General features: G+C 39.9%; 1 protein-coding gene across 7 annotated transcripts in view; it reads left to right on the top strand.

Annotated features, from left to right (window-relative positions):
• Positions 1-22985, top strand: part of eml5 (EMAP like 5) — a 112368-nt gene that overhangs the window by 58904 nt on the left and 30479 nt on the right. For all 7 annotated transcript variants that reach the window (XR_009816025.2, XR_009816026.2, XR_009816028.2 and 4 more), the window contains exons 5-24: positions 2806-2991; positions 3451-3586; positions 5470-5671; positions 6841-6978; positions 7067-7323; positions 7410-7622; positions 7699-7866; positions 8791-8897; positions 8990-9108; positions 9199-9385; positions 9462-9567; positions 9812-9905; positions 16658-16758; positions 16860-17053; positions 17193-17304; positions 17451-17578; positions 20527-20668; positions 20769-20921; positions 21078-21209; positions 21287-21375. Coding sequence is in view for 1 of the 7 variants with exons in the window: in XM_061968762.2 (XP_061824746.2) it covers positions 2806-2991; positions 3451-3586; positions 5470-5671; positions 6841-6978; positions 7067-7323; positions 7410-7622; positions 7699-7866; positions 8791-8897; positions 8990-9108; positions 9199-9385; positions 9462-9567; positions 9812-9905; positions 16658-16758; positions 16860-17053; positions 17193-17304; positions 17451-17578; positions 20527-20668; positions 20769-20921; positions 21078-21209; positions 21287-21375 (2964 nt within the window). In the remaining 6 variants the exon portion in view is untranslated. The remainder of the gene's footprint in view (positions 1-2805; positions 2992-3450; positions 3587-5469; positions 5672-6840; positions 6979-7066; positions 7324-7409; positions 7623-7698; positions 7867-8790; positions 8898-8989; positions 9109-9198; positions 9386-9461; positions 9568-9811; positions 9906-16657; positions 16759-16859; positions 17054-17192; positions 17305-17450; positions 17579-20526; positions 20669-20768; positions 20922-21077; positions 21210-21286; positions 21376-22985) is intronic.

A 22985-nucleotide genomic window follows, 5' to 3' on the forward strand; every position in this document is an offset into this window, starting at 1 on the left:
TGATTGTGTCCTCCTTCTGCATAAGTCTCACTCGTTTCCCTCTTATTTCCCTTGTCATCACTTGCTCTTCCATGTCACTCGCTTCGCTTCTCTTTCCTCTGTCTCTGCATTTACTGTAGAGTCGCCATGTTTACCACCTAGGGTGCACAATTGATTGTATTATCATTTGGAATGGCTTAACTGACATTGTAAGTGTATTTCCTGATCCGTACGTGTGCGTCACAATACGAAGGTCCTGGGTTCAATCCTGGGCTCAGGATCTTTCCGTGTGGAGTTTGCATTTTCTCCCTGTGACTGCGAGGGTTCCCTCCGGGTACTCCGGCTTCCTCCAACCTCCAAAGACATGCACTTGGGATAAGTTGATTGGCAACCCTTAATTTTCCCTAGTGTGTGAATGTGAGTGTGAATGTTGTCTGTCTATCTGTTTTGGCCCTGCGATGAGGTGGCGACTTGTACCCTGCCTTCCGCCCAAATGCAGCTGACAAAAGGCTCCAGCACCCCCCGCTACCCCGTAAAGGACAAGCGGTAGAAAATGGATGGACGGATGTATCTCCCAGTACCGTAAACGCTATATAGCTGCGCTGGTGAAAATAGAAGGACTGCGTCAAAACTTAAAATACCTATACAATTAGTTGACTTTAGGTCCATGTCTGTGTATCTTGTAGGACGGCGTCTGGACTTAGACCAGTTAGTAATCCCTGGGGTACTCCGTTCCACAAAAATATACGCAGACAAACTGACTCGTTTGTTACTCGCAATGTTTGGCAATATGGTAAATGAGACAGCTTGCGCAAACCTGGGAAAAACTTATGGTGAAAATGCTTGACAAACGGAATCCTACGAAAGGTGAGGCGTACGAAAACCGAGATTCCACTGTACTTAAGATAATGTTTTTCAAATACTTTTTTTGCAATACCAAACGTTGGCTGGAGGATTTTAAACAAAGGCAAAGTGTTTACAAGGCTCTGAATTTGAACTAAATGCGTTTTTTCAACCCATTTCACCTTTTTGCATTCCTCCACTGAGTGTACTGTGCTCCTGCCGCTGGCCTCATCATAACCCCCTCTGGCATCTCGTCTCCTCTCAGCAATTCAAACAGTAAAGGGATTAGTTGGTGCCCGAGTCTCGCTGCCTTATCAGTTGTGGGCAGGGAGGGCTTTGCAGTCAGACTGCATCCATCCCCACTACCTCTACAGCAGGGTGGGGTACAATTTAAGCCTCCTTCCACCTCCTTCCGAAGCACCCTCTAACACAGAGCGAGACACTCAACATAGTCCCGCACGCATACACACAGGACCGTCCCAAATTGCTCACGCACCTGTGATGTGTGCGACTTAACTCTCAGCTCCAAACCCATGCACAATCTCTTGGAAATACGCTCATAACTCGGTTGATGATTTTAGAACTCGCTCAAGGACACAGCTCTTCATCTATAGTGTATAAATCATGAGTTGGAATACACCCCACATTTTCCACCCCCAAAATCTTAATACTTAATTTTATCAAGACATTTGGACAATTCTTTAACTTTCTGAGAACAGTCTGAGAAAGACCATTTTCTTTTGAAGCATGACACAAAGCAGGAGCCATAGGCAGGCATGGTTTAATGAAAGGTGGGGATGAACTACCACAGAGAATGTAAGCCAGGTGTTTTCTGAGGTCAAACTTCAGTGACATATCACTTCAAAAAAGCAATTAATTGAATCAATGCTTATGAATTACGACATACACACACAATATTGTCAGTGTGATTTCCGGGGTCCAAATACTCTTGTTCATTGTGCAAAGGTGTCCAAAAATGTTCTGTGTACTGAAGAATCAAAGAATGCGGTCAGTGACTTTGGTATTTTCATTCTATTGTTTGATTCTATAAAAAGGCTAAAATTGTTATTAATATTTAAAGACAAAACCTTGTGTTATTAGTTTTTATTATAAATACCCAACATCCCAGTTTATTTTTAAATTCTCCTTATTCGCATTGCTGCTTTTTAGTAAAATGTTATCTCTACAATCTACCGCAGGCCAAGACAAAAATATCTGCAGACTGCAAATGGTCAGCAATTTAGACACCCCTGATACAGAGCATTCAATGACATATCCATGCTCATCATCCCTGTTTGTGATAATTTGTCCCCCTGTCAACATGTCACATGTTTATCAGTCAGGAGCCAAGGTTTAATCAGTGTTGTGGATTAGATCAGTCGAGATTGGTTCCTTCCGTTGATTAACAAAATGATACATTGAGCAATATCATCGTTGCGCAACACTTCGTGTCATTTTGCTCCTGCCTCCAGGTGATGAGTGTGTATGAGTTTTCACGTGTTGACAGCCGTGTCTCAGAATTTGAGAGGCTCATTGTGATCTTATCTCCATGCAGACAGGGCGCGTCCCCTTTCGCTCTACCTCGCTCCTGTGTTTGATGGCTTTAGCCCTCAGACGAGGCTTTGCCCATGCATTCCAATGACCTTGCTTATAAATAATAAGCTAGCTGGCGTCTGTTGGCGCTCGCCTGTGTCTGTGCATGCTGATCAGGTGGTTACAGCACACACTCGTAGAAGGGGCACGGATATTTGTATTTGACTTTGGTGTCTTTCAAGGTGACTGGCATCATAGTGTGTGTGTGTGTGTGTGTGCGTGTGTGTGTGTGAGGGGGAGGGGGGTGTGATCCATACAGCACTGAGTACTCATCACTCGGTTATACCCAAACACTCCATAATTGTCCACTAGCTGTGTCACAACAGGATTACATAGGGGATTATTAGCCACCACGACCACGCTCGTTCACTCTTATGTTTGTGTTTGCAGTTCTGGAGCTTATGTGGTAATGCTCTCACACCCAAACGTGGAGTTTTCGGCAAGACAGGGGATCTGCAAACAATCCTCTGCCTGGCATGTGCCAAGGATGAGGTCACGTATTCGGGTGCCTTGAATGGCGACATCTACGTGTGGAAAGGAATCAACCTGATGAGGACAGTGCAAGGCGCTCACGGGGTAAGTTTAAATCAGCTAGATGTGCGTGACAATGTTTCCCACCCCAACAATGCATTCAGTAAAGGTAGAACCACACATGCTAACTTGCTCAATAGAGAAAAATCACTCTTTTGCTCCACAGGATTACATTATATCTACGAGATCAACAGCTTTGTTGTGGAAAGGGAGGTAGGGGGAGGGGATAATAACTACAGTACATGCTGATGCTTGCTTTTGGTACCACCAAATGTTTCACTGGGGATTCCGCAGCATGCCACTCGGACAAAGGAGACCACAGACAGACCTTTCCAGTGATAACACAATTGCACCTCCTGCTCCTCCAGAGCTCAGTTTAATGTTCAGGCCAAAGTAGCAAGTGGCTGTGAAGGCTTCGTTAAACAGCCACATTTACAGTACAGCACAGAAATGGTTCTGTCAACGCTCGTTTATCGTACACTAACAGACTGTCATTTCTTCCAGTCAGGGATTTTCAGCATGAACGCTTGCGAAGAGGGTTTTGCCACCGGTGGCAGAGATGGTTGTGTCCGCCTGTGGGATCTCAACTTCAAACCAATTACTGTCATTGATCTCAGGGAAACAGACCAAGGATATAAAGGTGATGTCAAACTGCCGCCTCTCAGTAAAGTTCACAGGCCAAATTAGGCTCAACCCCACCAAGTGGAATATCTATAAACACAATGCTGTTTAAGTCATTATTTTATGTTGTCCCTACTAATATTTCCTTTCTTCTTTCCTCCATCGCCTTTGTTTGTTATCTTGGACCTAACAATAGTTAGAGGTGAAAATAGCAGAGGTGGGTTATGTGTTAATGGGCGTATTTAAGAGGCGTGTCAGTCTGTTTGTAGCCATTCCCATATTGTTTTCTTGTTGTTAGTGAATCGTTTTACAGCATTTTTAGATGTCATACTTGCTCCTTGCTCTCTCATCCCTATCTCACTTTATTAAATTGTCAATTGCAAATTGGCAATGTCTGGTTGTGATGTCTTGTGTAGTGTAACCTCCAAGATCAAACACAAGAAGTTCTGGCACACTGGTCAACTTCCAATTTGGTTGTACCATTATTCAAAATGTTTTTTGCTTATTTTTTTCCTGTAACGCAGTTGTTTTCAATTATTCATGACATAATTTTTTAGCGACACCCCTAAATTGAATTACTACTGACAACTTGATGATATTTATTTGTATATCTTTACAACGCTCTGTATGAGTTAAATGTTTCATATATGCCGCTGACGACAACTCCTTTTTTCTTTTTATACTGTCACAAACTTCTCCATTTCTTCGCCCCCGTTAACTCTGTACACAGGTGTTCCTGGGCACTTACTAGTTCTGCAGGGTAGAACAGTGAGCCTGTTTCGATTAAGCACTGCTGCCACATAGCTGCAGGCTTGTGTATTGGTCTAAAATGAATACTAGACTTTAGACACAATCATGAAAATCTACCCTTCTCCTCGCTATCACTCTGACACCCAAAGGGTCCTCACCCACTAAATGGGAAACACTGTCATAATTAATAACAGATATCAAAATATTCTGTTCGATGAGGTAGCGACTTGTCCAGGGCGTACCGGGATAGTCTCCAGCCACCCCCGCGACCCCGAGAGTGAGTAGCGGTAGAAAATGGATGGATGGATGGAAAATATTATTTTCTAAAGTCAAATTGTCACCATCATTAAACCGTCATTACGAAACTCTTTGAAATAATGTTCTAAATAGCCATAAATGTTTAAATAGAAGGTAGCCAATGCATAAGTAATTGTCTTTCGGCTTCATTCGTCAGAGAGAGTCTCAGTTAGTGCCTTCCTGAGGCTGATAAACAATCACTGGAGAGCTCCAGTGGGTGGATGCTCCATTACCACTACACTACCATTAGCACTAAACAAACAAATATTCACCTTTTGATGATGTGTGACGAAAGTAGAGAGAATGATGATCTTGTCTAAGCTTTTTACCATGATTAACACCCATACAAGTGTGAACAATAAATTCCCTCTATAATAAAATTTTTAAACTCACTTTTCATGACATGGATGTAAAAAGGGAGGGTTGCTGCATATGCCTGGGGTTTTATTTTGTTTACGACTAAACTGGCTGACTTTTACTAGTAAATTCACATTTCTGGCTCTATGATTACTGTCATACTTTTCCTCTTTGTAATCACTTTTTATGCTTCTGTAAAATCACAACAAAAACACTGTTGATTAATTGGATGCTCATGGAGCTGAAGTATCTCTAGATATATTGAAAATTACTCCCAAGTTTATTGCATTCTTGTGATATAGTCTTCCCTTAAAATGTATCTTGAAGTCCAACATTTGACTTTGCAGGTTCCACTGTAATATTCCTGTTAACATCTGCCTTATTAACACCTGATGGTTTATTAAACAGTCTGAATCATCTTTTATGTTGTTGCTGAATGTATTTGCACTGGTCAATTTTTTGTTCAGAATTTCTTCTGCTGTGTGTTTGTGTGGATAGGGTTGTCTGTGCGTAGTGTGTGCTGGAGGGGAGACCACATCCTGGTGGGCACGCAGGATAGCGAGATCTTCGAGGTGGTAGTCCACGACCGCACCAAGCCTTTCCTCATCATGCAGGGTCACTGTGAGGGTGAGCTGTGGGCGCTCGCCGTGCACCCCAGCAAACCTTTGGCGATGACGGGAAGCGATGATCGCTCAGTCAGGTGATGTTATTGCAATATTATATCAATGTTTCAGTGTCTAGGATCATATTGTTATATAATGTCAGTACATTACACTGTATTGTATTAATTTGTATTACTGTGCATAAAAGCTCTGTTTATAATTTTTTAGGGTTGGGCGGTACTCTGCGCATTTAAGTATCAATTTGATACCAAGTAAATACAGGGCAACTATTGCCAATACCAATACTGGTACTTTTTACCTAAAAATTTCAAAATCGTTGAAGGATTTTGTGAGTTTGACTCGCTATGTTGATCATAATTATAATCAGAATAAAACATAACAGAAATAGATACAAACATGTTTTATTTATTTGTATACAACTCAACTGTTAATACGAATTTTCCCTTTATCACATACAGTTGTTGTAAAGTCAACAGTGCAAAATAACTAAACATAAGGAAAAACTATACTATTGCTTATTTATTACAATACATATACAATAGGGATGTAACTGTATGAAAATGTCATATCACGGTTATTGTGACCAAAATGATTACGTTATCATTACTACCGAGGTATTGTTAAGTGGGCTTAAAAAAATACTTATACACACAAGCCCACTATTTTGCATATTTTCTGTGTCCAATGCTTCACTAACAAGAGTATTCTGCCGGGCGTTGTGGTGTCCTACTCTGTTCAGTGGTCCTTGAGTGCACCGTAAAAACACAGCTTGTTAGTTCAGTCTGTACAATTAAATAGCTTAGTCGCTCAGGCAGTAATGTGTACTTTATACAACTTCAGATTGGGGTATGTTGTTTCCTAATGGGGAATGACGTTAATGTCTGTTGTATTCATGTTAGCATTTAAGGTAGTGCCAGTCCATCCGTAAGTTTATCAGAGTGCAGCTATCAATCACGTTTTTTTAATCATTTTAATTTAAACAGTAATACTGTTTTACCACGGTTATTATTAATACCGTTTATTACTCCATCCTTAATATACAACATAACAATAAACAATGCAACAAGATAAAACAACACAACAAAAAACACAAATATATTTTTTGTTAATATTGATTACATTGTGCTAGCATAAATCTGATACTGATACGACCTTGGGTATAAATACTATTAATATTTGGATTGATTTGTCCACCGCTTGAACTTTTATCACAACTTTGATTTCTCATATCTTTACTCCTCCATAGGATATGGAGCCTTATTGATCATGCCCTGATTGCTCGCTGTAACATGGAGGAGCCGATCCGCTGTGCAGCCGTCAGCACTGATGGTATTCATTTGGCCCTCGGAATGAAAGATGGCTCTTTTACTGTCCTCAGAGTCAGGCAAGTATACAACAGAATGACAGACTGTGGAGGTTTTACATCTGTTACGATTTGTACTTCATTAAACTTTTTTTTTGCGCACCCCCAGAGATATGACTGAAGTGGTCCACATCAAGGACAGAAAAGAGGCTATCCATGAGCTGAAGTACTCCCCTGATGGCGCCCATTTGGCTGTCGGCTCCAATGACAACTCAGTGGACATTTACAGTGTTGTGCAGCGGTACAAGAAAGTAGGAGAGTGCATCGGCTCCAACAGCTTCATTACGCACATGGACTGGTCCACGGACAGCAAGTTTTTGCAGACTAACGATGGCAGCGGTAGGAGGCTCTTATATAGGATGCCAAGTAAGTCTTGTTTATGTCTTGTATACTTACATTTTTACAAAATGATTCCATAATTAAATTTCTGTCTTATTCCTGTTTTTTTTGAGGTGGGAAGGAAGTGACGAACAGAGAGGAACTGAAGCTGGTGCAATGGGCGTCATGGACATGTGTGCTCGGCCCTGAGGTAAATGGAATATGGCCCAAATATTCGGATATTAATGATATCAACTCCGTGGATGCCAACTTTAACAACCAAGTCTTAGTAACAGCCGACGACTACGGATTAGTCAAACTTTTACGATATCCGTGTATAAAAAAAGGTAAGGAAAACACGTTTACTCTTACTGTTACTCTTCCATTGGTGCAACCCATTCATTATATTTCTCCTAATTTTAGGTGCAAAATGTAAAAAATATTTAGGTCACTCGGCGCACATCACTAATGTCAGATGGTCACATGACTACCAGTGGGTTATAACGATTGGTGGAGCGGATCACTCAGTGTTCCAGTGGAAGTTTGTTCCTGAAAGAAAGTCAAAAGAGGCGCTGCACATTGCGCCGCAAGGTAAGGCAGGAAACTGTCTTTTAAAAGGTTGAACAAAAGAAACCTTTCATTATGTATGGTTGTGAATATGCATGTTGCAATTTGAACATTTGTCTTGCTGAACAAGATACAAGATGCTTTATTTGTCATTGCACTGAACTACCACTGCATTTGCTGTGTAATGTAAGGATGGCGGCCCTCTAAATCAGGGGTGTCCAAATTTGGCCCGCAGATTTAACCTAAAGGGTGACTTCCCAAATTTAATACATATTCATATTGACCTTTTTCAAGCTCACACAATCAATAATGGCATGTCCGCAGGGCTAACTAGTTGCCATCTGCCCTTGTTGTTTGTACGGATTAAAGGAACTTTATTATTTACATTTAGGCTATTTGTGTTTCACGCTTAAAATGGCTATGTTTGGCAAAATTTCACTTTGGCACTTGGTGGTAAAACGTTTGGCCATCCCTGCTACAAACACACTGACATGTTGTTTTTAACAGTACTGCTCCCACTATTTTAATGGTTTTGACATGTTAAACCGTCATAGTAAATAATTTACATTCCATAATATTTAAAACACATCCAATTGATGCTTGGAAAGTATGATTGCATTATCATTTCCACAGTCATTATTTTTGCAGGAAGACAGCGCAGCTAGGCTCTCTAAAATTAAAGCACCACATAACAGCCTTCTTTTCATTTTCCTAATGGACTCGTTGTCAGGATACGCCTTTCGCTTTCAGTCCAGCTTATTGCCTTTTCTTGGCCCGGCATCGCTCTGCAGCATCAGCATTCGGCTTGGCTAATAAATAGAATGGCAAACAATACGATAACATGACCAATCCTTAATTACAAACGTTTGTATAGTCAAACAGGACATAGTGACTTTTTACAAAATTTGATAAACTCGCTATAACACAAAGCTTTTTTTCTATTTCCAGAAACCTTAGCGGACTCTAACAGTGAAGAGTCAGACTCCGATCAGTCAGACGTACCTGAAATGGACTCGGAAATTGAGCAAGAGACACAGCTCACATATAGACGACAGGTTTGTGACTGACTCAGAAAACCTCCCCCCCGAACATCGAGCTATGTTTATTTTCATCATTAAATATTGCACACGTCTCTGCATGAATTCAGGTTTATAAAGAAGACCTACCTCAGCTCAAAGAGCAGTGTAAAGAGAAACATAGAGCAACAGCAATGAAAAAGAGAGAACGAGCACCTGGGAGTGGCTTGAAGCTGCACTTTATTCATGGGTGAGCACTCAATAACATCAACGACAAATAAATGGAGCAAATAAAGGTAGTGAATTCACTTCCTGAACTATTTGTATGATTTTTATTCAGCTACAGGGGCTATGATTGTAGAAGTAATCTGTTCTACACTCAGACCGGTGAGATCGTCTACCACGTGGCTGCCGTTGGCATTGTGTACAACAGACAGCAGAACACCCAGCGTTTTTACATGGGCCATGATGATGACATTCTCTGTTTGGCCATCCACCCACTCAAGGACTTCATAGCAACAGGCCAGGTAGCCTCATGCTTATATACATGAAGTGATCCAATTGTGGTATCTTCTCATTCAAAACTGATTTATGCTTATTTAGGTTGGCCGAGATTCCTCCATCCACATATGGGACGCAGAAACATTAAAACCAATGTCTGTGTTGAAGGGTTTCCACCAGCTTGGAGTGTGCACTTTGGACTTTTCAGGTAACATCTCTAGATACTACAGCAAAGAATCAGGCCACAGTGTTTGGCATCTTGCTGTCATAGAGTAGCCAACATCAAGTTACAGTCTCTCGTAATGGGGCCAAGACAGCAAAGCACATTCATCATATTTTTGAATTTCACCAGGCTTTGTCTGTATATGCCGCTAGCAAGGGCCATACATACAAACACTGCAGGAGCTTAATCTGTCCGTGCCAATGACATAGGTTTGATTTCTCCATCACAGCGGATGGAAAGCGTCTGGCCTCAGTGGGCCTGGATGACAATCACACCATTGTGCTGTGGGACTGGAGAAAGGGTGAAAAGCTCTCAGCCATGTGGTGAGTGCACCTATTGTTTACATGAAGCCGCTATCCACAAACAGAGAGAGCTTTGACAGACCTTTGTGTTAACTCTTAAGATCATTGGAACTTCTCTCTTTTAGTATGGACATTAATAAATGAGGATTAAATTGAAGCCACTTTGCAGTGCAGGGCTGACAGTGTGATTCATGGTAAGGAGACGGAAGAATGGGAATTGCCTATTAGATTAAGAGGCTGCTCCATTGCGACACTTAAGCCTGCCAAGGTTTGAATAGTTAGAGCAGGAGTGTGCCCCAAGGCTCCAACTGTATCCATAATAAATGGGAATTACTTTTAGGGCTTGTCTGCTTGCGCGACCGATGCTGTATGTCAGATTTTATTTTGACAAGGAGATGAAACTACATCAACAATATACAATAGCTAAAACAAAAAACAATCAATACTGAAAGACCAAATTAAAAGTGATAACATACAACCACATTACTGATTCTCATAGCGCCTATTATCTCATAGCGCCTATTAGCTGCTTTAATACAATACTGAACAATTACACAACCACAATAATAGAAATATGTAGCTGGGAAAAAAATCTGCATCTCAAAATATCTTTCTTCTTTCTTTATTGCTCAGCCCACTTGATGTTTACATTTAGTTTCAACTCAATTTAAAATCACCCTGACAAGTTTGAAGCAGTGTTTCTTTTAACTGCAAGTTCCCAGACAGCTTGAAGCTCCAATAATCTTCTTTGCTCACCCTGGTGGGTGCAGTGCACTGAGGGGAACTGAGGGGAAAGATGCCTGAGAGTAGCCTTTCAGCTGGGAGGCAAAACGTGGGTGTGACTTAATTAATGGGATAGAGGCTGGAAGATGGGCAGAGGAATGGGAAATGTAGTTTATTGTGGTACCTTGGTTTTTGTTATTAATACGTTCTAAAAGACCTGTCAGGAAAACCGATTGTTATAAAAAACGAATGCATTTTTTTCCATTAGAAATAATGTAACCTAATTCAGACATCCAAACATTTTAACACATAACCTATTTTATAGAACAGGATTATAGTTTTATATGCAGAAAACAATGGGAAATACATTTAAATTATTGACAGTCAGAGCAGTATATTAGCTTTCTTTAGCTTCGCTTAACACTTTCTGTGTTTACTGTGTCTCCCTTGAACCGTTCCCCCTGAAACCTGTATTAACTGCAATCGGCACTACTTTTGTACTTCGCTACAAGATTTTTCTTGAATTCAACAGCCTTTCTCAACTTATTTATCAAAGTGCATACTTCACAGATACTGACTCACCAACGTTTTTGAGCTCTCCGCAAAATAATACACAGGAAAACGGAGTAGTTTGTTATGCCGTACGAAAACCGAGCCATTGTTTTACCAATAAATGTTTTCTAATTCTTCAAAAACTGAGGTACCACTGATACTCTATATCAGTGATTCTCAAGCTGTGGTACTTGTACCACTAGTGGTAAATATTGAAACAAAATGTTTCTGTTCAAACTGTGTGTAATGTTACAGTTGCCAAAAAATGTAAATATACTTATAAAATAAAACTTCTGCCTTGGTTTTAATGAATACTTAGGCCTACTACGCTACTTTATTTTAATGTTTGTCATTATGGTGGTTCTTTTTCTGTGTTTTCTGAGATGGTACTTGGTAAAACAAGTTTGAGAACCACTGCTCTATTTTAATTATTTGTTTTCACTTCAGTTTATTTTGTTACCTGCGCTGGCACAATAGGTTTCATTATTTGTGTACACATTCTTATTTGTTAGCAGGATAGCTCAAATAGTTATTTGAAAAAAAAATTATATGTAGCTTTGTCATGACTGAAACACAAAGTGATTCACACTGTTCATTCGCTCCTGCACATTTTGTGTTTGCAATTGCACTACGAGATCTCAAAATAGGCCACACCACACAAGTTGTGTGTTGCCATAAAAACAGATTTTTTTTAATTTTTTTTTATTCATTAATAACAATGTTTGTCATATATCCAATGATATTCACAAGACTTGACCTTCTCATTAGAAACTGACTGCTTTGTTGAACATATTTTAATGCTATATAAAGTGGACCCTCGATGATTCTTGAACAGGGTTCGCCGACCGAAATGTTTGTATAGTGAAACAGATTTCTCCATAAGAAACAATGTAAACATGAATATTTGGTTTCAGCCTCGACAAAAGTCCCTATTTTGTATTATAAAATACACACTTTGAAGACAGTATGGTGTAAATATATATATATTGTATATGTATCAAAATAACATAACAAGTGGGTAATGGTTTAACAATCTTTTTTTTACATCCAAAACACGACAACAACAACAGCCATCTGTCAAAGCGTCCGCACATGCAAGTCCCTTTGGTGCACTTCAAAATGTAACCGTACATGTTGCTACAGTAAAAAACCTGAAATCATTTTACCTTGTGTCCTTGAATATTTGTGACATTTGTTAAACAGTATGGGAGCGGTAAACAAGCATAGCGTCCCCTTCCAAATGTTCCAGCCACCGCTAGTGTTAGCACAAGCTAGCAGTGTGAGGCGGCCGTCCATTGGGTTGTTGTGTTCCGGTACTGCAATCTCCTTCGCTGTAATAAAAATCCCCTCTGGCATATTTTTCCAAAAATGTCTGGTCTTACCACAGTAGCCTCTACTGCTCGCTAGTGTTACCATATCTGAGTTATTGTGTACAAATATGGGGAAACAACTACAAATGTGCGCTTCTTTCACTAACAGTGTTACAGAAAAGATCACCTAGAATAATACATAATGTTGGATATAGAGAACATACAAACCCTTATTTATTGAATCACAAATATTGAAATTCATCGACCTAGTGCATTTGCAAACAGCTAAAATGATGTACAAAGAAAACTATAACCTGCTTCCCAAGAATGTACAACAATTTTTCTCAACAAAAGAGGAGAAATATAACCTTGGAGGAAACTCTAATTTAAAACATTTGTATGCACGTGCAACACAGCATATCAGCATGTGGAATTAAATTATGGAATGGATTAAGCAAGGAAATCAAACAAAGCACCAATATGATTCAGTTTAAGAAACTGTTCAAACTACAAGTGTTCACAAAGTACAAAGAAGAACAATTATGATAAGCATCTTGAACCTTTTTTTTTTTTTTAAAAAGCGAGTGAAAGATAATGATTATTTATGTAATTAATATTTGTCTACTTACTTATAGTATATTTATGTATTTATTATGTATTTATTCACTTTTCTGTTACACACAGAGAACCAAGAAATGGGATATAACTGCTACGAATGAAAAGGGGTAGGAATAAATAAGCTCTGCTTCTTCCTACTCCTTTTCGGAAGCGCTGTAATGAAACAACTTGAAATATGTGATGCACTACATTTTAATTGTATTGTATGTATGCTCGAAATGAACTGAACTGAACTGAACAGTTAAAAAGATAGGTAGAAATCCCCCTCATGAATAAAATCTAAGTTGAAGCGTCAGTGTTGTAGTGATGGGATCAGCAGTTCTTTTGACCGTACCGAATCACTAGAATCATTTCCTTAAATTGAGTCGTTCAAAAAATTTGTTCACCGAAACCCCCCCCCCCCGCACTGTACTGTACTACGCACGCTCCCCCCCCCCCCCCCAAAAATAGGGGGAGGGGGGAGCGTGCGTAGTACAGTACAGTGCAGACATTCGCGGGAGAAGCAGCAAATAGGGTGAACGCGAGTCCCTACACAGCTCTGTGCATGCAGTACACCAGGCAGTGAGTGACTGACACAGCGCCACAGTCAGCACAGTTCAGTACGTGAACCTGAATCACTTCTGCAGCAGCAGTTCTGTTTGCAGGTCGGCGAATCATGAGTCAGTCAGTAACAGCTTCCCCAGCGGCAGATCTCGGTGTGTGTTAGTTCGCGAACGACACAAGCCCTCAGCACCCAATGAAAGACGCGCACAGTGACTGAACGAGAGCCTCAATGTGACGTCCTCCTCCGCGACACAGTCAGTTCTCTGTGTCAGTAGGTTCGCGAGTCCTGATTCTGTCGTTCACTGAGTGATTCATGTCGTTAATCCGCGGTGAACGAATCGTTCGCTCAGTCCCTCCCCCCGCCCCCATGATGAGTAGCTGGCTGCGTTGTTCGCCGACGTCGAGGGTTCAGTGAGTCACAGAATGCGCCAGTTCCACTCATACCGGCATGGTCGCGGCGAAGCTCAACTGAACTGAGAAAGGAACGAATCAGTTCATGAAGTGATTCGGTTCAGTACGTTTACTCAAAAGATTTGTTCGTTCGAACGAATCGTTCGCGAACGACACAACATTACAGTGTTGTCCGAGCATCAGCAGGCATGCTGCACCCGACGCTGTAAATGACAGCTCCTCTTTTGAAACTTTTTTAAACACCCACGGCTCGTCTTAAATTATTCTTCCGTGCAGGTTCAAGCATGGTCGCTTCTGGACTTCAAGTCGCCATATAAATGGCCAGCCTTCACTCAAATGATAGCCTCGGAAATGCTATCACCGGCTCGCTACTTCTCATTTAGCTACACGAGCAACAACTTTTCCATCTGCTCTTGCACCTTCTATTCGTCCTTGCGAAGATATTTATCTCCTTCAGCAAAGTCAGCCCCTATATAAACATTATTTTTTGATAATTGTTGCAATTGTGGTCTTCAATATCTGTGAGCAATACCATTAGCTTTTACAGGCACCGCAGTTGTTACTCGGCTCAGGGTCGCCAAGACACAAAAAAGTCTCCAATAACACCGGAAAAAGTCACTAGATTTATCGCTAGTAGCTGTTTACAAAAAAAGTCACCAAGAGGATAGGAAAGTCGCTAGATTTAACGACAAAGTCGCCAAGTTGGCAACACCGCTCCGAGCAAAACATAAATAGGATCTGACGTTGGGGGCCCGCCTCTTCAAAATGCCGTTTTACAGGAAGTGTTGTCATCACAATGGCTGCCCCCACAGCGGTTCTAGCGGCAAATAAAATGAATAAATAAATGAGAAAATTAGTGAAGCGACCGCACACCAAGGCATATTGGGCTCGATCTAAATGTTCGTAGACCGAAAAGAACAAAAATAGAGGCGTTTGGGAATCGAGGTTCCACTGTATATACAGTAAATTAAAAGAATATGTGCCCTGTGCATTACAGGACTGTCTCAGAAAATTAGAATATTGTGATAAAGTCCTTTATTTTCTGTAATGCAACTAAAAACATGAAAATGTCATACATTCTGGATTCATTACACATCAACTGAAATATTGCAAGCCTTTTATTATTTTAATATTGCTGATTATGGCATACAGCTTAAGAAAACTCAAAAATTCTATCTAAAAAAATTAAAATATTTCCTCAAACCAAGTAAAAAAAAAAAGATGTATAACAGCAAAACAAAATCAAACATTTGAAAATGTCAATTAATGCACTCAGTACTTGGTTGGTAATCCTTTTTTGCACGGATTACTGCATCAACGCGGCGTGGCATGGAGGCAATCAGCCTGTGGCATTGCTGAGGTGTTATGGATGCCCAGGATGCTTCAATAGCGGCCTTTAGCTCATTTGCATTATTGGGTCTGGTGTCTTTCAGCTTCTTCTTCACAATACTCCACAAATTCTCTATGGGGTTCAGGTCAGGGGAGTTGGCAGGCCAATCGAGGACAGTAATGCCATGGTCAGTACACTAGTTACTGGTGGTTTGGCACTGTGGGCAGGTGCCAGATCATGCTGGAAAATGAAATCATCATGTCCATAGAGCTTTTCAACAGATGGAAGCATGTAGTGCTCTAAAATCTCTTGGTACACAGCTGCATTGACTCTGGACTTGATGAAACACAGTGGACCAACACCAGCAGCTGACATGGCTCCCCAAACCATTGCTGACTGTGGGAACTTCACACTGGATTTCAAGCAACTTGGATTTTGCTCCTCTCCAGCCTTCCTCCAGACTCTAGCGCCTTGACTTCCAAATGAAATGCAAAACTTGTTTTCATCTGAAAACAGGACTCTGGACCACTCTGCAACTGTCCAGTGCTTCTTTTCCATAACCCAAGTCAGACGCTTCTTCCTTTGCAGTAATCCATGCAAAAGGATTCCCAACCAAGTACTGAGTGCATTAATTGACATTTTCAAATGTTTGATTTTGTTTTGCTGTTATAAATCTTTTTTTTTACTTGGTCTGAGGAAATATTCTAATTTTTTGAGATAGGATTTTTGAGTTTTCTTAAGCTGTATGCCATAATCAGCAATATTAAAATAATAAAAGACTTGCAATATTTCAGTTGATGTGTAATGAATCCAGAATGTATGACAGTTTCATGTTTTTAGTTGCATTACAGAAAATAAAGGACTTGATCACAATATTCTAATTTTCTGAGACAGTCCTGTACATTGTGTTTATCTACAACCATGCATGTCAAGTTTTTAAATGTATCAAATTTTCATTCCAATTTTTTTTAAGTCTGGAGATGAACTATTAACTCTGCTCTTTCATATTGCATTGGGACAAACTGCCTAATTAGTATACAGAACATTTTCTAAGCTATTTAAATTAATAGTGTAGTGTCTGTATGTCAGTCTTTCAAGTGCCTTTTCTAGTTTTGTTACCATGTTTGCCTGTCCTCTCAACAAGATTACACAAAATTAAATGAGCAATCTCCATAAAACCTGGAGGAGGAGTGGAGGTTGATGCTGAGCTATACCATTTTGCATAATGTAGGATTTGGAGCAGATCCAGTTGGTTTCGTCAATAATGAATATTGTTGTGTTTCCAGTGGAAGCAAAGACAAGGTCTTTGTGGTGAAAATAAATCCCTACCTGCCTGACAAGCTCATCACTGCCGGTGTGAAACATATGAAGTTTTGGCACAAAGCCGGTAAGACACACTCCAGCTTATTGACGCTGACAAGCAGCCACACTAACAATCTGAAGTCTGGCTTGGCTGCGAGGTATCTTACAGTGCATCCAATCTCTCAGGTGGTGGACTAATTGGGCGCAAGGGAAGTATGGGGAAGACAGAGACTATGATGTGTGCTGTCTACGGTTGGTCGGAGGATATGGTCTTTTCAGGCACGTGCACCGGTGATATTTGCATCTGGAGAGACATGTTCCTGATGAAGACTGTCAAAGCCCATGACGGCCCAGTTTTCAGCATGCATGCGCTTGAAAAGGTAATGGAAGAGCTTTGTAAAGCAAATTTAAAAGATCGAAAATCATAGTTGAACATTATTCTGTTTTCCTAGATGAATGGTGTAATTGCTGGTGACATGTTTATTCAGCTGTAAATAGACCATTATGCTGTCACTGCAGGGATTTGTGACCGGAGGAAAGGATGGTATAGTCGCGCTTTGGGATGACACGTTTGAAAGATGCCTCAAAACCTATGCCATCAAGAGGGCAGTCCTAGCTCCAGGCTCTAAGGGTAATGTCGTCATCTAGCACCAGATATTTTATACATCTGTCACCGCAAAGCCACTGAGCACATTCAGTGGCCCCCGCTGAAAGACGTCCGTCATCCGTCCCGGTTGAAGCAGAAATAACTTATTTTTTATTTTCTTAACTCTGTAGGCTTGCTTTTGGAGGACAACCCATCCATACGTGCCATATCGCTTGGCCACGGCCATATTCTAGTAGGAACCAAGAATGGAGAAATTTTGGAGGTGGACAAGAGTGGCCCCATTACTCTGCTTGTCCAGGTGTGACTTAGAAATTCTCATCCATTTAAGAATACATACCATAGCTCTGGATCTGAGGCACAAAGGACATTAAATAGAAATTATGATTTGGAAGTCTACAAAATACTGTATATTCAGTGGCAATTGCTCTAAAACTACAAGGGAAGCTTAACTTAGAATAAGTGGTCAAATAAGTGTAATTTTGTGTTTACATTTCACTTACCTAATATGCGCTAGAATGTGTTCAACCTTCTTGCAGAATCAGCTACTTTCGTGACTGCTGACGCAACTTTCTTGTCATTCATTGTGGTAGCGTCATAGTGCATTAAACAGTGTTAAAGCTGAGCGTCCTTTGACTTCATTGAGTAGCAATGAGTGAGTTGTTCTACTGCACCCAAGCTTTGGATATTAGATAAATGCTCGGCTTTGTCCTTCCCATTGGATGCTTAGCGTCTCTCGAAGTGGATGGAAAATGAGCTAAGCCTAGGTCCTCATGACGATTGGATGATCTGTCTGAGGCTGAATTCCTGTTTAAATGACAGCGAAACGAGTGATTGAGCCATCTTGAATCATAAATCGCTGCCAGAGTATTTTTCAGGTGTCATATTGTTGTTCTGTGTTGATGTACAGAATTTTACAATCCTGTAAGTGACATTTTGTTTTTGTAAAATCTAGGGTCTTTGTATCTTTTATCTGTTATTGGAGAGTTTACTTGTGTTTAGAGTGAAGCTGAAAATGAGCTATCCCCCACTTAAAAGACCAGCAGCCGCCAAAGTGTATACTGTATTTCAATAATTGTGCTTTTAATAAATCCAATATATGTTTAATTTTTATAACATATCTGTAAATGCTGCTTTCACAATGTTGTATTAAGCACAATAATGCTGCCTAGAGGAGTTGTCACAGCAGACTTATTCTAACCTTCCACGGCTGACATCATGTTTTTCTTCTTTTGACTACAAATCAGTGACGTGCGGTGAGGTTCATGGCTGGTGAGGCACTGACTTCATCACAGTCAGATTTACAAACATATGAACCCTAAAGAGTATCTTATTCACCATTTGATTGGCAGCAGTTAACGGGTTATGTTTAAAAGCTCATACCAGCATTCTTCCCTGCTTGGCACTCAGCATCAAGGGTTGGAATTGGGGGTTAAATCACCAAAAATTATTCCCGGGCGTGGCGCCGCTGCTGCCCACTGCTCCCCTCACATCCCAGGAGGGTGATCAAGGGATGGGTCAAATGCAGAGGACAAATTTCACCACACCTAGTGTGTGTGTGACAATCATTGGTACTTTAACTTAACTTTAACTTTACACATACAAACTGTAGCACACAAAAAAGCACATTTAATAAAAAAAAACGTTATTATGGTCTTACCTTTATGTAATATATTGGGTTGGAGGCAATAACCAGGCGAGGTGATGAAGTACATCTCTTTACTGTAGACTTCAGAACAGACTCAACACACTTGACGTCAGGTGCGCAACACCACGTAAATCGTTGGCCAACCAAAAAGTAAGCAGGAGATGACAACAGACAAACATAGATCACTCTATTACATTCCTCCCCTTTTAGAAATGTAGAAGTTACTCAATAGAAATAAACAACCCAACCAAAAAATGCAGCAGCTCAATAAGAAGCCAAAAAGTGCAAAAACAATAATGTTCGTGTTGGAGGAGTTGTGAATGAATGAAATATGAAATCCGTGCTGCAGTCTGCAGGTGTACCTAATGTTGTGGCCCTGCAGTCATTCATGGCTCCTCCAACACGAACATTATTGTTTTTGCACCTTTTGGCTTCTTGTTGAATAACTTTTTTAAATAGATTCAATCTTGCACGTGGAAAGTTTAAGTGTGGGCTTTAGTTGATATAACACTCCCGTCAGGGGGTGCATTCTACGGCGGGAGTGCATTCTCTACCACCAGGAGGCGGGACTACTGCGAGCCTCACACAGTGTGTCTTCGCAGCAGTTTTATGATTGCTCAGCACAAGAAATACTTTACACACATACAGTTGTTGACAAAATACACTGTACATTATATACCTCAGCTAACTAAACTATGGAAATGTATAATATAGTTCATATAGCAATACAGTCTCACTGCACAGCAAGCCAGCAGTTAGCCGACCGAGTCCGCAATCCATGGTGAGGCACAACTGAGTGACGTACCTCAACTGGCTGCTGATCACCGCACCGTCTCTTCTCAGTATTTGAACGGCAAATGTGAAAATTCTGCGATTTTGAATAAAAATTATCTAAAACTGGTGAAGTTAAATGGAAAATAATTTTATAGTATAATCACTGGATACATTTAACAATTTAATTAATTTTTTTTCTTTTTACATTTTTTTTCTTTCCATGATGGCAGGTGAGGCCGCGCCTCACCTGCCTCTAGTGACTGCACGTCACTGCTACAAACTATTTGATGCTCAATCACCATCACTTCTGCAGCCATTTTGCCTCAAACTCCTTCAGGACATGATTATTTCAGTTTTACATAATCAAGCTTGATTGTAAATTAATTCATTTTTGTGCCCATTTCAAGTTGTAATTGATTTGTCAGTATTTGGGATAACACATGCTAATATACAACCTAGCACTCCATGTTATTTAACACCTCTGCTGTCTGCTGTCTTTTACACTGATATAACCCAAATAGATGTCCATAAACAAGAAAAAAAAATGGTGCTCCTTTAGGTACAATTGGTCATTTAGCTAAGTGGCCCTGCACTGTGTCCTTGTCTTTAAGCTGTCAGAGTAGTAACGATTACTCTTATTTATTATATTTTGAGGGATGGGGCCAACCGATAAGGGGAGAGTGAAGTAAAGGTTTTCTTCAGTAAGCTGTTGCACGGATAATTTAGATAATTATCAAAACTTGTAGCCACATTTAAAGCCATTGTTCATTGTTAAAACACATACTGGATTATACTGCCCTTTTGAAAATACTAAGTATGTCATGCAGGGTCACATGGAAGGTGAAGTGTGGGGCCTGGCCACCCATCCCCATCTCCCTCTCTGTGCCACCGTCAGTGATGACAGAACTCTGCGCATATGGGACCTATCCCCCAGCCACTGCATGTTGGCCGTGCGCAAGCTAAGGAAAGGTGAGTCACCAGCTGATGAGTGTACAGTATTTCCTCTTCATTTAGCCTGACTGCGGGTGTATCGGTCCCGGGTCATTAGTAAACACCTTGTTGTCCACAGGTGGCCGTTGCTGCTGCTTCTCCCCTGATGGCAAAGCTTTGGCGGTCGGTCTAAACGACGGCAGCTTTCTCATTGTGAACGCAGACACCCTGGAGGACCTGGTGTCCTTCCACCATCGCAAGGACATCATCACAGACATCAAATTCTCTCCAGGTTTTTAGTTTCAATCCGCTTACATTGTTACATTGGCACCATCAATCCCTAGAAAATATCATCCTAATGAGTTTATGTCACTGAAAAGAAAACCTGCTATAATGTTGTCTTCCTTGGGATTGAGAAATCTAAAAACCAATGAGTGTTTCTGCTCAGGTTGTGGCAAGTACCTCGCAGTGGCATCAGGTGACACTTTTGTGGATATTTACAATGTAATGAGCAGCAAACGCGTTGGAGTGTGCAAAGGATGCCTCAACTCCATCACCCATCTGGATTGGGACAGGAGAGGTAAATGTCCCTGCCGCCTTCACAGTTAATATATTTAAATTTTTGCTAAAAAAAACTATTGACTCTTTCATTCACAGGGAAACTACTCCAAGTGAATACTAGTGCCAAAGAGCAGTTTTTCTTTGAAGCTCCCCGCGGAAAGCGGCAGACCATCCCTGCTGCAGAGGTAAGGAGGAACAAGAAGCAGTCGAGAAGTACAAACTGTAGTAGTAGTAGTCAAGTTTTTTACTGAATAAGGAAAGTCAAAAAGTCAAACTCTTTTGTCGAACCATTTAAACTTTGGCACAGATTGGCAAATGATTGTATCTCACTCACATAGTTTGTGTCTTGCAGCCACCATAGTGATACTTTTGTATGTAGAACATTAATAAATGAGGCAAAAATGGTCTTAATAATTTTTTTCAAAATTCATGGTATTTAAAAACAAGTGTGTCTAAACTTTTTCGACAAAGGCCACATATTGAAAAGTCAAAGTATGCAATGGCCAATTTTATATTTTTTTATTTTGTAAAATAATGCTAAAAGCATTATGTATACAATATTTAAAGATAAAACTTTATGACAGCTTTGTTTTATACGTGACAATTATTTTTTTTTATTTTTTTTTTATCATTACATTACAACTTTTTGCTCTTTTTTTTCCTACATTTTTAATGGGTTTTTATTTTTCGATAATATGGTTTTAAGTGTTGTACATACAAATGTTTTAAATTAGATTTTCCTCTAAGGTTATATTTCTCCTCTTTTGTTGAGAAGAATTGTTGTACAGTCTTGGGTAGCAGGTTATAGTTTTCTTTGTACATCATTTTAGCTGTTTGCAAATGCACCAAGTCGTTGAATTTCAATATTTTTGATTCAATACATAAAGGGTTTGTATGTTCTCTATATACAACATTATGTATTATTCTAATTCATCTTTTTTGTAGCACTGTTAGTGAATGAAGCGCACATTTGTAGTTATTTCCCCATATTTCTGCACAATAACTCAGATATGGTAACACTAGTGAGCAGTAGAATATATGAAGTGATTTTTGGGCTAGAACATGTTTTGCTTTATTCATTATTGACGTGTTTCTTGTTACTTTATGTTGTATATTTTTACATAAGATTTCAAGTTAATTTTATCATATATTATTAAACCCAAAAATTTTTGTTTTTTTACCCTTTCAATTTCTACTCCGTCAATTTGTATTGATGTTTGACTTTACTTTCTACTGTTACCAAATATCATTGTTTTAGTTTTACTGAGATTCAAAGAGTCTGTTTTTGTCAAACCATCTTTTTAATTTGTTAATTTCTTCTGTTATTAGTATTAGCTTCTGTGTGTTCTCTCCTGAACAAAACACAGTTGTATTATCTGCAAATAATACTAACTTTAAGTCATGTATAACTTTACAAATGTTGTTTGTATAAAGATTGAACAATTTTGGTCCCAGTATTGATCCCTGAGGTACGCCACAAGATATTTTCAGCTTTATCTTCATGTATTGCTTCCTGTTTGTTAAGTAGCTTCTAACCCAGTTCAAGACCAGACCTCTGATTCCATACCTTTCTAATTTGTTTATTAAGATACTGTGATTAATTGTGTCAAATGCTTTTGTTAAATCCATAAAGACTGCAGCAGCACATTTTTTGCTATCTATTGCATTGGTAATCTCTTGCGTTGTTTCGATTAATGCCATTGATGTTGAAATGTTGGCTCTGTATCAATGTTGGTTGTCTGTGAGTGTTTCATTTTTATTTATGAATTTGTCCAATCTGTTACTAAACCGTTTT

This window comes from Nerophis lumbriciformis, linkage group LG08 (genome assembly GCF_033978685.3).
Source record: "Nerophis lumbriciformis linkage group LG08, RoL_Nlum_v2.1, whole genome shotgun sequence".
Taxonomy (NCBI): domain Eukaryota; kingdom Metazoa; phylum Chordata; class Actinopteri; order Syngnathiformes; family Syngnathidae; genus Nerophis; species Nerophis lumbriciformis.